The sequence below is a fragment of the Camelus ferus genome, chromosome 1, assembly GCF_009834535.1.
Source record: "Camelus ferus isolate YT-003-E chromosome 1, BCGSAC_Cfer_1.0, whole genome shotgun sequence".
Lineage (NCBI taxonomy): Eukaryota > Metazoa > Chordata > Mammalia > Artiodactyla > Camelidae > Camelus > Camelus ferus.
In genome coordinates this window covers 80,153,027-80,169,998 of record NC_045696.1, presented here as the reverse complement: position 1 = coordinate 80,169,998, position 16,972 = coordinate 80,153,027, and the positions used below count along the sequence as shown (strand labels likewise).

Below are 16,972 nucleotides of genomic sequence, written 5' to 3'. Positions count from 1 at the left end.
ATCTGCTGCTTTTGTTCAAAGCTGCATCCCCTGCAAAGTACTGAAAGAGGATTCTGCCTTAAAAAAAAAAAAATGTAGATCTTGAGTTAAAGCACCTGATGAATTTGTGGCAAATACAGCCTCAAATTGCCCAGCTCACTGCAGGATAGATGACTCTGCAATGTTGTTTTCTGCCTACCAATTACTGCACATGCCTCCTACTAAAGGAACAAAATTCAGTGTACACTCAGGAATGAGGTTTAATCAATTTAATAAATATGTATACTCTATAAAAATTATCTTTTTCTTGCTAGGTGAGGCAACTTGCCAGGTGCTCTACAGATGTTTCACTCAAATCTCAGAGCAAAGCTGTGGGTTTAAGGATGAGAACATGAGGCTCGAGTCTACAACAGCTGGTAAGTGGCAAGGCTGGGATCTGAATTCACAACTGACTTCATAATCCACGTGCCTGCCCCCTTTTAAAATATTCTCATTCTTCAAAACCCAGAGCCTTTAAATGTGTGCGTGTTCTCATTACCTCACCAAAGCAGTAAATTCTCAAAACTGTAGATGTCTGACATCCCAGAACTTCTCTCATGACTTCTATGTTTTTGCAATATTCTCAAAACAAACCACTGAGCACAGTTCTTGGCACATGGTATATCTTTAATAAGATATTTTTCTTCATTACCAACAAAATTTTAAGGATTTACTTTATACTTTTTACTCATAAAATACATGACATGTAGCACTATTATGGTGGGAAAACTAATAAACCATATGCCTTTCAAAACATTAAAAAAAGAAATTGTTCCTAACTCATCTACTCTTTGGGCACATCTCCAAGGACTGCTTGTATTCTCTGTGTAGCTCAGAGCTTCTCAACTCTGTGTGCAGCTTAGGATAATCTTGGGAGCTTTACAAAAAACACTGAGGTTTGACTCCCTCCACAAAACATTCCAATTTATATGATCCAAGGTGGGGCCCAGCACAGCTATCTTTGAAGAAAAGTTCCCCCGAGTAATTCTCATGTGCAGCCATGGCTCAGAAATATCACTGCATCCAGCCATACTGTCACTCTTCCTTTAACACTTCTCCCCATTCCCATTGCCAGTGCATCCGGCCTTCTCTCCATCCCTCATGCCCTTCCCCCAGCAACTCCTCATCAAATGTTCCCATCCTTTTAAGTCTCATCTCAAATGCCAGCTCTTCTATGAAAACGTCTAAGAACCCAGCCAAAAGTAACTCTCCTTTCTTGGAGCCCTCAAAGTCTTTCTTACAATCAGTCATAACAGACATGTCAGCTTCCTCTGAGAGTAGATGGGAAGTCAGAATCACACACTGAAGAGTTCAGTGTGTACCCACCTGACATAAGCAGTGCCACTGCCATGTCTGTTACTTTATCGCCCACTTATCACTGACCAGGGAGATGGCGCAGTGCTCAGAAAGACTGACAAGTTTCTCCTTAAGTCAAAGGCAATACACAAGCCCAGAGTTGAAGGGAAATGTGCGTTGCTTCAAGACTATGGAAATTGAAGCCCTGAATGACACTAATGTTCTAAGAGCACTGTAAAATGCATTCTCCCTCAAAATAACCTAACCTGAAAACGCTGTGACAGTCCTCTGCAGTGGGCAAGGACACTGAGTTCTCTTCATGTAGTGCCAATTAGGTGAAAGGTACATGTGATATTCTGGAATAAAATTATACTCCTATTTGATTGAGGAGAGACAAAACCGCATTCTGTTTTTGCCCTCCTCCCCCTCCCTTTCTCATTATCTCCCAAGAAGAGCTAGGTAGATTCATTCTTGAGAACACAAAAAGGTTAATATTCTCCTCAGTCATAAAGAACCCATATATTCAGTAGGAGTTATCTGAAACAAATCAACAATTACATTCATATTGTGCTGTTTGAGGGAGACAACGCCAGAGGAAGAATTTATTTCTCTAACAGGTAGAAGCTTCCTTTCCATTAAAAGAACATAAAATAAAATTGCACAGAAGTGGAAGGATTGTGAATGCATAATTGTTTCTCTTTCAGTTTGCACAATGAGGTTTGTGGATAAAGGCTGAAGAAGGGTCTGCCTTTCTGTTTCTACTCTCAAAATTGGCCCTCGAGATTTACCAGTCATTCAGCAAGGAAGAGCAGAGCTTAGCAAAGACTTAGCTGATTGGATAATAAGTACAGTCAAAAGAACTGACAGACATCAGGATGCATCACCAAAATCCTAGCAGAGACTGAGCCTAGAAGTGAGGTCCATTTAAACGAGGTGATTCTCTGACTCTGTTTACACCTTAATGAAAAAGAATATGAAAATGAATATATGTGTACATATACATGAATGGGACATTATGCTGTACATCAGAAATTGACACACTGTAACTGACTATACTTTAGTTGATTAAAAAAAAAAAAAAAAAAAAAGACCGCCTGAGATGTCTCCATGTACACAGCAGGCAGCTCCTCAGGCCTCCATCCATTCAAATGCAAACCTAGCCTTTCACCTCAAGGGGGAACACAGAGCCAGGGCATTCCCTCAGGTGGCTGCAGAAGCTGAATCCCTCTGACCTCCTTTCTCTGTGTGACTCAGAAGCCAAACATAGCTCCATAGGGCTCAGGTGTGGGTGGAACTAGGCTGACCATCCTCACTGTGGTTTGCAGCACAGGCTTTCTGCCGAGCTCCAATTCCACCCCCACCCTTGCTTCCACCCCCGAAATTCTAGAAGACCTAAACCACAAGAGAGAAACCAGTAGATTTTTTATGTTAGTAGAAAACAGAGCCAAGGAGACATTAGCTTAGTCTAAAAAGGAGGAATTCATTGGTTAATGATCATGAAGGAACTGAAACAACCTACTTCTTACAAGAAGCCACAATATTATCTTTTTGTAGCATTAAATTATTTGTGATGCTGGCCTTTAGAGTCACTAATAAGGTGACCTGGACTGAGTAAAAGGAAAGTTTTGGACAAATCTTCCCTTTCTTGGAGGGGAACCCTTAGGAATTGGTCTGCCCACCTTCTAGGGTTGCTCAGGTGGGGTTGATGCGTGAGGATTTCTCCACCCAGTACTTGGAGGAAGAGTAGAGAAGGAGCAGAGGGAAAGTCACAGGTAGGTCACCCTCGCTCCGTGTTTTTCAGGGTATCTTGTTTGAACAACTATTTATCGACGTGTTTGAACACTTTGCTTCCTAGAAGCTCTGTGATTTTGTCAGCTTGCTCTCCTCTAATTTTATGGATGAACAAGACAGAGGCATAAAAGCCCCACCGCTTATATCTCTGTTGGCAGCAGACTAGGATACGTGATTCAACTCCTCTTCTGTCTACGTGAGCAATGTTCTTTAGAGCTCTGTGCGTAATGCCACCTGTTTGACATTTGGTGGAAGGAACAGGTCTCCATCTACACAAAACGGAGAGTTTACAAGTGTAGTAAAGGCTTAATTAAAAGCAAAACACAACTTGAAATCATTTTTCACAACCAAAAAAAGCAATGTAAATGCCTTGTAGAATTTAATAACATCCAACATGCCTACTTTATTATCATGCATTTTATCTTCTTGTAATTGAAATATAAATATAACATTATATTAGTTTCAGGTGCAGAACATAGTGATTCAACATGTATATACATTATGAAACGACTGCCACAATAAGTCTAGTTACCACCTGTCACTATACACAGTTAATACAATACTATTGACTATATTCACCATGCTGTACATTAGCATTTTATCTTCTAAAAAGATAAATTAGATCTTCCTTTTCCCTATTGTCTTATGGTTTCAGTATTGTGTTTTATTATATAAACTACAGGTAAAAAGGTATCACGTTATAGCTAAACTGCACTGAACTTTATGAAAATAAGCTTATGAATATATACTTCCCATATTATGTAAATGAGGATATATACAAGTATCCTGGATAAGATGATTGCTTTCATTTATTTAACAAATACTTATTGTGCAATTAATATGTAAAAACAGCAAAGTGTGTAGAAGCTACTGAAGTTATAACCTATTTTTATAGCTTGAGATCTTTGTCTACCTTGGTCGCTGGGTCTCTCCCCAGAGCCTCGAGCCAACACCAGTGACATGAACTCAACTCCTCGTGTTCCTTTATGTGAAGTGATTCCATCAACAGGGCTCCCCCGACCCTGGCCTACCAGCTTTCTCAGATTATATATAACCTTCTGCAAGGCCACATGAAGCAAAGCCGTGACATCACTACCCACTTCTGTTAGCCTGGAGGATAAGGAGCCGCTGTCCCCAGACAGCCTCCCTGCTAGAAGGAATTCCAGGAGAATCAAGGGTCCATCATCCTCCTGAAGGTTCTCAGGATCATCCATCCTTATTTCTTGTCTTCCTTAGTCATCACCAGAAGTGTTAAGTCTCTCCCTCTGTCTCCTCTCACATTTCATTTCCTTAATGCTCTCCACCTTCTCCCTTCCTCCCAAGCCCTCTCATTACGCCACTTTGCACTTCCACGACCAACTCACTCTGTCTAACTAGGTTCTGCTCATCCTCAGGAATTTGAGTCAAACCTCAATTTTGACCCTTCAAACTAGGTAAAATCTTACCTGTTAGATGCCCCCATCACTACCTCGCTGTCTTCTTCACATCACTTATCATACTTAACATTACTTGTTCAAGATTTGCTTTCTCACCTAGATTGTAAAGTCCATGAAGGCAGAAATTATGTCTATCTTACTCAAACTGTTGTGCCACCAGAGTTTAACACAGTAGCTGGCACATAACAGGAATATAATAGGTATTTATGAAATAAAAGAAAGAAGAAAGAAGTGAGTCATGAGAAAAAATATGGTCCTACATTAGACCTTTGAGCATACTTTCCAAGGGAAACATCATGATCACATGATACTGGCTATTCTTCAAGTAGAGGATAAGTTATATGGCTCTTTGTGGGGTGGCTAGCCTGGGTGGGTCCTAGTCACCTCAGCTCATTGTTTCTGCAGAGTGAGCTGTGAGTTCCAAACATACATTGATAAATAGATGTATAAGTTTTCTATTCTATGGGATAGAGCACTAACCCTCCAGACATGTCTAGTGCTTTAGAGTATCTGAAGCCCCTTAATCTCCTTTTTTTTCTATTGAAGTATAGTTAGTTTACAATGTTGTATTAATTTCTTGGTGATTTATTGTAAAAGGATACAACTCAGGAACAGCCAGATGGAAGAGATGCATAAGGCAAGGTATGTGGAAGGGGCACAGAACTTCCATGCCCTCTCCAGGTGAGCCACCCTCCCCAAATTTACATGTGTTCACCAAAGGAAAGCTCTCTGATCCCTGTCCTTGGGGTTTTTATGGAGGCTTTATTACGTAATCACAATTAAGGGGCGAGGCTCAGTGGTAGAGTGTGTACATAGCATGCACGAGGCCCTGGGTTCAATCCCTAGTACTTTCAGTAAATAAATAAATAAATAAATAAACCTAATTACCTCCCCCCTTTAAAAAACAAACAAACATAATCATAATTGATTAAAATTATTGGCCATTGGTGACTGATTCAACCACCAGCCCCTCTCCCCTCCCTGGAGGTCAGGGGGTGGGAAAGTTCCAACCCTCTAACCACATGGTTGGTTCTCCTGGTAACCAGCCCCCATGCTTAGGTGCTTCCAAAAGTCACCTCACTCATATAACAAAAGGCACTTTAACACTCTGAAAACTTAGGAAATTTCAAGGATTTGGGAAGCTGTGATCCAGGAACTTTGGACAAAGATCAAATATATATGAAAAATATATTTTGGTCATCTGAATGACTAAATATATATTTCTTACAAACCACAATATCACAAATGTCCACTATTTGCCAGGGACATTTCTAACACTAAGGACCAGCAATGAACAAAACAGACAAAATTCCCTAAAATCTCTGCCTTCATGGAACTTACATTGTCTATTTCTACCCAGTACGATATAATAAGTTAAATATATGGTTTGTCAGATGTTGATAATTTTGGGGGAAAAACAGCAGGAAAAAAGTGGACTGCAGTTTTAAATAGGGGTGTCAAGGAAGGCCTTGCTGAAAGAATGCCATCTGAGCAAAGATAGGAAGGAAAAGAGACAATGCACACGATGGCACCTGCACAGTGCCTGCCACAGGGCAGGTACCACGACTTTCGTATTACTGCCATCACTGCAATTGTCATAATCATTATTCACATTCTTCTTAGAATACTAACACTAATAGTGGTAATAGTAGCTGCATCAACTAAGGTTTACTGAACACGTTACTATTTACAAGGTCAAAGTTACAGAACCTGATTTCAGGAGAACAACTTTTCCAACGCTTGGTTATAGGAAAGATTCTCTTAAAATGCTGATTGGTTTTTAGGTCTAAAAAGGCAGTAATCAAACCATATAATGTAGATAACTGGTTGTATGTTTCTCTCAATTTTAGTTAATTCCTTTTCTATAAGTTTGCAAGACTGAAATAAAAAGAATTTGAGGCATTATAAAGCTAGTTCAAAAAATTCTAAATTGTATCGGAAATCACTTTCTGTGAACTTGGGAACATTCATCACTTCACCTTTCTGGACTTTTATTTTACACTCTATCAATTATAAACTAAAGTAACTAAACAGTAATCTAGGATCCCTTAAATTTTTCTCTGTGACTATTAGTTACTTACTCAATGGAGACAATGACAGCATTCAATTCCTCAGCCATTGCTGTACACAGTTCATCATAATACCTGATTTCTAAAAGAGACAAAGGAGCAATCACTCACTATAAAGCAGTTCATTTAATACTGTCCGTTCTTAAACTCTGCTAATTGTGGATTGTTTTTAGACTTGGATTTAAGTTATTAATAATAAAAAGCAAATATGAACATACATTTCATTAACAGAGTTACATGTACAAAAGCAAAAACATAAATCTGGCTTCTGATAAAACGCAATTATTATAATAGAACAGGAAATCCATTTTAGATTAGCTTGGAATGTGTTTTCAACTAACTAAACATTTATTTCATAATGGACTATATGAAATGCATCAAATTAATTCTGATTTTGTGGTTCTTCAAATGTATGCCTTTCCAAAGATCATAGCAAATAAGCAGATTCCTCCTTAGAACCAAAAATTTCTTCTCTTTTAACACGCTTATTTGCTGTAATTCAGAAAAGTTACCAATTTGAAGAATACGGTATTCTGTTGATTAAAACCAACACATAACAAACTAGAAGTTTAGGAAGCCTTAGCATTTCTTAGAAAGAGAATCAAAAGATTTGAAGTGACAAAAGCAATTTTATATGTAAAAATTTAATCACTTAGCTGTTCTTTCAATAAATTAAGAGCTGCACTATGTCAACAGAAAGCCAAATATTATCTTATTTATAGGCTTTCCAAGGAAGCCTTAGACCCAGAAGCACAATAACTATATAACCACCTGCATACATCCCCCAGCTTGAGCTCTCCCTCTGGCAGAAGTGATCAGTCAAAATTATGTGAAAAAGTCCAGGTTGACTTATAATCCATACCATTCCTGGCACTTATACTTCCTGGCCTCCGATGTAACATCTCACCTGGCAAGTGCCCAATGCTACAGATGCAATGTTTTCTAGGGAAGAGACTCTGTCTTACTCTTTTTTGTATCCCTATCACCTGGCTCACATTAGGGTGACCAAAGGTCCAGGTATGCACAAACTGTTTGAGGTTTTCTACTGAAAGTCCCGCACCCCAAGAAACCCCTCAGTCCTGGGCAAACCTACATATTCAGCAAACATCTGTTGGAAATGTGAACAAATCAATGAATAAAAGAATAAATGATGCCTATGGAGTTAAATGAAATGAGATTACTAGAAAAAGTTATACTTTTGGCCTTTGCTGCATTAAAAAAAAAGTTATTTAAAAAAAAAGACAAATCAGAACAAGTTGTCGTTGCCTGAAACTTAAAGGATGACAAAAGCTCTGGGTTGAAGATGAGAAAGCAACTCCATAATAATTATGAGCAGAGATAAGGCCCTTACTTTCTCCTTAGTATGTTTTTGACTGGGCTGCTCCATGTGGCTGCCTGACATTTTTAATGTGTTCTGCTCATGAAAGTTATCCAATGCTGAAGAGAATATTCTTGAACTTTGCAGGATCATTTCCTTTTAACAGCAGCATACATTTTATATTTTTATCTTTGGTTTAATAAGCAGATGAAATGCTAATGAGTTTATGTGTGTATTCAGAAACACTCATTCTATTTCATAGAAAGATGTCTTCCAAACACAAGTTGGCATAGGGCTACAGATAATTCCCTTCTATTCTGGCCCAATGAAACTTCACCTTCTTTTGGTGCAGAAAGTAACTTCAGTACTTTATAATACATTATTCTATGATTTAGGTCACAGGAAATATTTTCAAAACAGTCTGCCTGAATTAACAAATGGGCAAAAACCTTTATGAAGGGTGACCATATAATTAATCATCCAAAACAGGACTCTTTCAAGAATGGAACTGGTGGACAATAGGGGTAAATGGGACTGCCCAGGGACAGTCAAATGGATGCCCCCTTCTCTTTACCCAGTAAGAAAGCCAACTCAGTCACATATCTCTGCCAGGACAGCCACAACCACAAATAACCTGAAGGTGACCGGGACATACTTGCGCTTGCCAGGGCCCAGCCTCCTCCGTGGATGTAAACAACGCTGCGTTTCAGCGGCTCTTCTGGCTTTGGAGGGCCTTCAAACACTCTGACTTCCACGCCATCAAAGTCAGTGTCGGTCACCTTCACTTGAGTAGATGACCATGCACTTTTCTTGCCGAAAGAAACGATGATAAAGTTCAGTGCGAGCAGATGATGGCTGAGGCCCAGGTAGTGTATCAGGTTACTCTGCAGGATGAGGGGGAGTAACAGGGAGAGCTCGTGTCAGCTTTATCACACCAGAGCCACACGCACCAACTCTTCAGAAGTATTTGAATTCTGACAAGACAATTGCCGCTGCCCTTAGGACTCACTGGCCACTTTTAATATAATAACAAATCGTATCTACCTTTCATTTTTTAGAGCTTTACCTACATGAGATCTCCTTTGATCTTCAGATCAGCCCTGAGAGGGAAACGGGACAGGCATCCCCAGTCTCATTTTATCGGTAAGGCTCAGAAATTAGCTGAACTGGCCCATTTAGCTGGATAAATGGCAGCCCTTCAACTTAAACCCAAGAATCGTGAATTCCAGGACTCAGTCCCTTTTTCCCCCTATATCAGTATATCACAGTTCCACTAACATACAAGGAGCGGAGGAAGAATACTTTATTTAAATGCAAATAAAAGAGGGGAAAGTTTTATATTTATTAAAGTATTTTAAAAGTGTTCTTAAGCATATATATTTAAGTGTGTCTGACTGTTTTGAGACTAGGAGAAAGGAATGAATGTGTGAGAAGGAAGGAAGTGAGTCCATGGTGGCCCAGCACATAGAAGGAGACCAGACACAACCAGCTTTGTAGAGATGTGCACAGAACATGCAGCCTGGTCGTCTCTTCCCATTTGAACCCCAAGGGCATCAAACTCTGCATTAAGTGTTCACGGGAAATTATCTGGTTGGAGAAGGAGCATGGGGTCATCCACCCAGCAAAGACCCCGCAGAGTGTATTCCCTCTTTCCACTTCTTATACAAGCTCTTCCTATGGAGTACACCAATAAAACTGACCTCCCTGCAAGACCTGATGGCCATGTTTCAAAGCCAGAGAGCTGGAAGCCATCTGGAACCAGTGACTTGTCAAGCTGGAGAGGCCCAGAAGTGTCACAGAGTGATCAGAAACTTTCCTGGCACAGGTGCATGAACTTATATACTTTATCTCCTAGTGGCTCTTAAACCTCCCAGGGGTAACAGCCAGAAAGCAATAGTACCTTTCTGCACAATATGAAGCAGAACACTGATGATTAACGAAATATTTAATGCCATCTCAAGATCAAGAAAACAGTGCTATTAGTAGAAATGAGAACTATGTGAAGTCTGCAATACACCATAATCCAGCTTCCCAGCCCACGCACACTGATACAGCTTGAAAAGGATACACATGTGCTGTGACACTGATCCCCTCAGTCCCTGGGGAGCCAAGTTCCTGCGCTGCTTACCCCAGTGTCCCATATAAACTATTATTATTGTATACAGATGCCCTGCTGTGAAAAGAGCTGGAAAGACTGCATTATTAGCCAGTGTTCAAGAAAAACAAGAACAAGAGGCAATTTATCTAACTATGAACAGTTATTCCAGTTATTCTATTAATATCCAGTATAAGCAGCAGCAAAGCAAGTGAACATTAATAAAATAGTTCAATTTCTACATGTGTCAATTGATCAATTTACTGAAAGAGTTAAAGCAACTGTTAATGTTTTTGATACAAATGAATGTTTGCGTGCACGTACATACCGAGCTGTCTAACCATGAGTTTAGGGGTTTAAAGGTCTTTGGCAAATTGGGAAAAGGCAATCATTTGAATTTCATGGTAACATGTTGGTCTAACTTGGGGAATATGGTGCTCTGCTAGGTATAGCTTAGAATCTCTGTCTTCACTAAGATTCGTAGAGTTCACACAACAACCCTGTCCATTAACAGAACACAAAGGATTCATTCCATTTCTCACAGGGCAAGCAGCTTGATAGACACAAAAAATAAAATATGAACAAAGAAATGGCAGGCTTGGCACTTTCTGGACTGCATTTTATTTTTGTTGAATGAAGACTTTATTGAATATTTAAGACAAATTATACCTGAGTTTCTTCAACTAAAGGAAAGCTGTGAAACAAGTGAGTTGTCTTTACAAGACAGATTAGGGAAGATTGTTCACTTTACCTAGACTCCACCTCTGGTTTCCTTTGTGTACTACCTGCTCTGGGTGCATGGAGACCTTCCTCATTTGCCCATACCTTTCCAGAAGCACCTCTGCTGCGTTAGCTTATGACCACTTGCAGAACTTCGGAATATCTGCATTGTTTACGATGCTGACAGGGTGGTGGCTGACTGAAGAGGGATACTTTGTTTATGAAGGAGAAAAAGATAAGCAGATGGGAGTAAGAAAGGCTGGATGGGTGGGAAAAGAATCCAGAAAGGTGCTAAAGTAAAACTGTGCTAATGTTTGAAACTGTATTGGTAAATCAGAGAATGAAAAATCATTATCCTACAGAAATATCAATTTTGTTTCAAAATCTGAAAAAGGAGAGAATCAAACAGTAATCTGCCATTAACCACTTTTATTATCACTTATTAATAATAGTTATTACTGCCCAAGTGCCTACAGCATGAGAGGAGGTTGTTGAATTCTGGCTTAAATTCTATTATTATCCTCCTTGTGAAGAGGAGAGAAGCTTAGAGACCAAGTAACCAGTATAGAAGCTGATCCTAAAACTATGAGGAAGCTACAGGACATAGAGAATTGTCCTAGAGATGTTGGCTGAGATCAGTGTGGGTCCAAATAGCTGCTCAGGGTCCAAGATAGCATGACGGTCACACATCTATGTGATGCCATGTTGCACAATAAAATTGCGAACGGTATTTAACTTCTTCCTCTAATATCTACTGTTTCCCTTCGGTCTTCTCACTACTCCCTTATCATCCCTACCGCCCTACTGTGCTGCAAATGAAATCAGTAGCCAAACTCTTCTCTGGTTATTACTTCAGGGAAGGCATATGACAACAAATAGCAAACAAACAGGAGTGTCTTCCTGCTTTTGATTTTCAAAAGCCTATATCCTTTGGAGAATCAAAAAACAGACATTGATTTAGAAGATTACATGATGAATAAAAAGTCTCCTAGGATAGAATATGATTCTCCAACCTAGGTGGTGAGAGAGGAGAAGAAAGTACTGGAGATGAAATGAGAAATGTATGAATTAATATCTGAGATCCAATGAAAAAAGAACCCTGGGACACAGCAAACCCACACATGTGTATGGACTCTGAGAGCAACAGACATATGCCCTATGCCCTATGCACAGACAGAACTTTGGAAAAAATCAAGACTCTAGGGAAGAGTAACTGCAAGGTATGTCTAGGAAGATGGTGCCTCCAATGGCCTCAGAGAGTTTCCCAGCTCCAGCTGGTGCAGGAGCAGCAGAATGATTCCATTTGCCGAAAAAGGTAGAAAAGTAGCAAGGGCTGCATGAATGTCTTGCATATGGATGAATCTGAGACAGCTTCTCCATTATCTATGGCTCATTATATGTTCTCAAGGGTCCAACAGGAATAGAAGAGAACACTAATGGACATAAAGCACTCTTATAAATAAGAACTAAGGATATCCCAGGGCAACTTGTGGGAACCAAACACCAAGGACCAGGTGGAACAATCATGTGGCTGAGGATAAGTACCCAGAGGGCTTCCCCAACTCATTATGCTCAACATTGTATAAGACCCTCCAAAACCTAAAAGCAAACAGTGATGGGTTAGTACTTTAATCCACAGGAATTAAGTTCTACCTAAAGAACAAAGGCTTGAAATAAAGATCAAGTTACATTACTTGCATCCTTGAATTTGTGAAATGAGATTCAGATCCACCCAAGAAACATCCTCAAGTTAAACAAAGTTTCCTGAAACCTCTTCAGAAGCAGCTGGAAAACTCCAATAATGCAAAGAAGCAAGCCAAGTGTTAAGAGTTTCACAGGCTATGAATTGACCCAGTCATGGCTGGCTGAGGTACTCTAGAGCATTGCTAAAGGTCTTAAAACTTGTCCCCATAACCATTCTAGGATCTGGAAGGGAATTCTGCCTGAGTAGATGGAAGGAATAAAGGGTACTCATTACACCTCAAAAGAACCAGATACAGTAGAATAGATGGACCATTGGCTCTCTACACAGTTCTGATGACCAAAGGTCAGAGGACAAGCAAAAATCAAAGGAAGTCAAGCAGAAACTCTACTCTGCCTGTTAATAGATGTTAGTTGTTAATGTTTATGAGTGGGTTTTTCCTCTATTAACTCACTCACCATACAAATTAGAAAATACATTGTATGAGCAGGAAAACTTAAGGAGGAGAAAAAGACAATGTTCTGGAGCTTAGGAAAGTGGAAGAGAACCAAGCCATTAAATGAATAGCTGATGTTAATTAAGTGATATAAGCTTAGCAAGAGAAGCCTAGATAATGGGTTGCACAAGCTCAGAGAAGGAAGGAATTACTTCTGTCTGTTCTTTCTGGGATGAAATTTAATACAGCATCTAGCCTGAATAGTGCCTTAATGGAAGATGAAGTATGAGACGAGACTTAGAGGCTCATTTCAGAGATTGAAGGTCAGGTGTGGGGTGAGGAGGTGGTAGTGCAAAGGGTTGACAGAGAAGCTACTAGAATGGCCATCCTTCAAAGAAAGAGACCCAGAGGCAAGATTGAGTGCCCAGCCCAGGGGAAAAAAAAAAAAGAAAAAAAAAAGGCATGATTATCCAAGAAATGTGAAAGATGGGGTAGTTGTGACACAAACATGTTCTTGCATGGGCTGATTCCAATCCAACCTCATCCGTGAAAGTAGAATAGAGCTAATTCCACGTTTCTTCAGATGTTACACAGTTCAGCCGGTTGGCCAGTGCCCCACCTCTGAGAGAATGGATAAGAGTTTGAATGGATTCCTCACCATTGGAGGGAAGCTGCCTGGGAAGCTGGAAAGGCAATGCAAGGTAACAGAGTCAGGTCCTAACCCTGCCTCTTACCAACTTTGTGGTTTATGCAAAGTTATAATGTCATTCTGAGCCTCCGTTTTTTTACCCATTTGTTAACAAAAACAAATCTCATCTCCTTCCATTGGGTTATTGTGAGAATTTAATTAAAACATCTGGCATTTAGCAGGCACTGGTGTATCTTATTCCTTTAATCCAATGGTTTGCAAAGCTGGCAGCATATTAGAATCACCTGGAAGCTTTTAAAAAGCCAATGCCTGACCCCCATACCGCACCTATTACATAATCATCTCTGGAAATGTGACCTAAGGTATGGGTGTTTTTTTTGGCTCTCTAGGTGAATTCTATACATATCAAGGTTGAGAATCACAAAGTAAATTGGGTCAACTAATTCATTCAATCAACATTTATTAAGTAGCCATTTGGTCATGACTGTTCTACACATTTGGGGTACAAGGATGAACAAAAGGGCCTATTTTTGAGGAACATATAAATGTGGGAATATCCTAGACATAACAGATAATTATGATATGATGTAAAAACTTCTAAAGTAAATATATGGACCTTAAAGAACAAAGGCTTGTATAACCCAGTTTGGGACAGAAGAGACAGAGCCTGTCCCATCTGGCTGCCTGGAGACAGTGTCAGCTGACTGAACTGACTTTAATGAATGATCAGTAGGCTGGAGGAGAGAAGGGTAGGGAAGGGCACGCAGAAGTTTGTGGTTATGGGGCATGTGTTCCACACGTCAGTCTTCTGCCCACCACCTTCACTCTGCTTTATAGGTAAATACTCAGCATCATACTCCTCCAGTAAGGATGAGAAGGCATCAGAATCCTCTTTCCTATTCCCACCCAGATTATGAGGATAAAAACACCCCTTTATTTGCTGGAGGCTGAGTCTCTAATCCAACCCAACTCTAATGAAAGTATGGGGCTCTGCTGGAAGACTAAAATATAGTAAATTCCACCAGAGAGGGAAGGTCAGTTTACTCAGGGAAAGCAGGAACTATAAAGTTGAGTAAAATAAAAATGAAACCTTGGGGAACACCATCATTTAAACGGACAGTGGCAGGAGAGAAGAATCAATCGTTAAAAGATCCCCTCCCACACCAAAGGAAGAGTAATTAATTATTAGCATGGCAAGACAAATAAGAGACTGGAGAAGTTTAGAGGGAAGAGTTTCGAGAAAGAGCAAGTTGCTAAATGCCAGCAGAAAGGAAAAGTAGGTCATTGGTATTAGTAATATGGTCATGGGATCTTGGTGAACCCAGCAAGTACAGTTTAGTCAGAGATATGGGGCTGGAAGCCAGACTGTAATGTGTTGCCAAGGGCATAGGAGTGAAGAAATAGATACAGTGAATGTAAATAGTCCTTTCTCTGTAGAGGTAAGGAAGGCAGTTGGACAATAGCCTGAAGGCAAGAATAAAGAAAACCTTTTTCTTCTTTTTCCCAAGAAGAGACTTAGCATGCTTCTAGGGAAAGAGCCTGTGAACAAGGAGAAACAAAGGTTACAGAGGAGAAAAGAAATGACATGTGAATTGAGACCCTGGAGGAAGAAGGGGAGATAGGATCTGGAAAACAGTAGGAAGGGTTAGCCTAGGGGGAGGCTGTAAGAGATGAGTTTATAGGAGGCTGGAGGAAAGCAGAGATCTGCCTCTCAACACAACTTGATTTCTGTGAGTCAGTTCTGTCTTTACCCTACGGAAGACAGTGACTTTTCAAAGACTGCCCACTTTGAAGTCTACCCATTGCGATCGGCTTTCAGACTCATATTGCTGATGAAACTGTACTTATTATGTTCACCAAAGACCCCATGACCCCACTGTCAACACCAGTGGCCTACTTAGTCTCTCCGTAGGCATTTAACAACTTGTTCTTTTTTTAAACTCTCTTCCCCCTGAATCTCTCCAGTCTGTTTCTCTTGCCATGCTAATAATTAAGTCCTCTTTTTTCTCTTTTGTTTTTTAATTGACTGTTTCTTCCTTTCCTGTCCACTGGCCCTTAAAATGATGGTGTTCCCCAAGGTTCCATTTTTAATTTTATTCAACTACATAATTTCTGCTTTTCCTGAGCAAGCTAATGTACTACCATGGCATAATACCTGGAAAATAGGAAGTACTTACTATCAGCCTAAGAAAGTAAGTGGCTGTGCATATCCATATGCTGATGACTCCCACCTCTCTATCTCCAGTCCATGAGCTGTCTTTCTTAAGTTCCAGGTCCACATTTCCAACCATCTCCAGGATATAGCTTTAGAAACTCTTCAAAATTAACCTGTTCTACAGTCCCTTCTCCACTCCTGACTCAGCAACTCACTCCATTAAATTCTCAATTAATGATCTAACCATAAGCCTAGTTCCCAAGAGAAACCTTAATACTTTCTCCAGTTCCTTCCTTCTCTCACATGATAGCCGATCAATCAATTCATGTCAATTCCACCTGCCAACATTTTCTGAATCTAGTTCTACCCCCAGCCTCCACTCTGACTCCCACTGCTGCCCTGATTAGATGCTCATTATTTCCTGTATTTGCCTACTAACTTAAATGCTAGATAGCACTTTCTATCTCTATAACCTGCTGCATACTGTTGCCAGAGTTCCTATCCTAAAAGGCTGATCACAATACCTGGCTGCTTAAAAACGTCTATTGATTTCGTTTCTTACAGAAAAAAAAATCTGAACTTGGCACTCCAGTCTAGTCCCACTCTACATTCCAACCCCATTTCCCCTTGTACTTTCCAGTTCTCTAGTCAAGCATAGCCAAGCATAACTTGCATAACTTAATTTTTTTGAACATAAATTTTATGAACATAAATGCTCATAATGTTACCTCTTTTTATTTGCTTAGGTCTTCACAGCACTTCAGTCTGTCACATAATGAAGTCTCAATACCTTAGCTTAGCTCTGGTAACTCACAAAGTAAATCTCACATTAGCTCAGAGCCAGGCTGAATTACCAGCTGCACCACATTCTTAAACTGAGAGCTATAAAAGGACTTCAGGGTAGTGGAGCCCTTTAAGTGATATAAACCCCATCTTTAAGGCTTCCTGAGTAGAAAAGGTTGTAAAAAAAATCACTTTGTGTTATCCTTCCCTGAGATTCTTTGAGCAAGGGCAGAAAGGCTTAAGGAAATATATTAGAGAGGCAAAAGCACAAACCTTGGACAGAGACCAAGGCCAAGTCCTGGCTCTATCATTTATGAGCTACATGACCTGGGCAAGCTTCCCAAGTTGTCTGAGCCCCAGTTTCCCAGATAAAGAAGTAAAAAAGCGTGCACGTGAGGAGTAAATCCACATTATCCTATTGTTTTCTCCTCTCTCCAGAGCCCCAGAATTGGCAGAATTCTTGCTCAGTCCTTTGGCAGATCCCCATCTGGTTAAGGACGCTTT

At 40.1% G+C, this 16,972-nt stretch overlaps 1 protein-coding gene across 2 annotated transcripts in view; it reads right to left on the bottom strand.

Annotated features, from left to right (window-relative positions):
• Positions 1-16,972, bottom strand: part of NCEH1 (neutral cholesterol ester hydrolase 1) — an 85,561-nt gene that overhangs the window by 8,211 nt on the left and 60,378 nt on the right. For both annotated transcript variants that reach the window (XM_032484256.1, XM_006188099.3), the window contains 2 exons: positions 8,584-8,812; positions 6,623-6,692 (listed from right to left, as the gene is read on the bottom strand). In XM_032484256.1, coding sequence (XP_032340147.1) covers positions 6,623-6,692; positions 8,584-8,812 — 299 coding nt within the window. The remainder of the gene's footprint in view (positions 1-6,622; positions 6,693-8,583; positions 8,813-16,972) is intronic.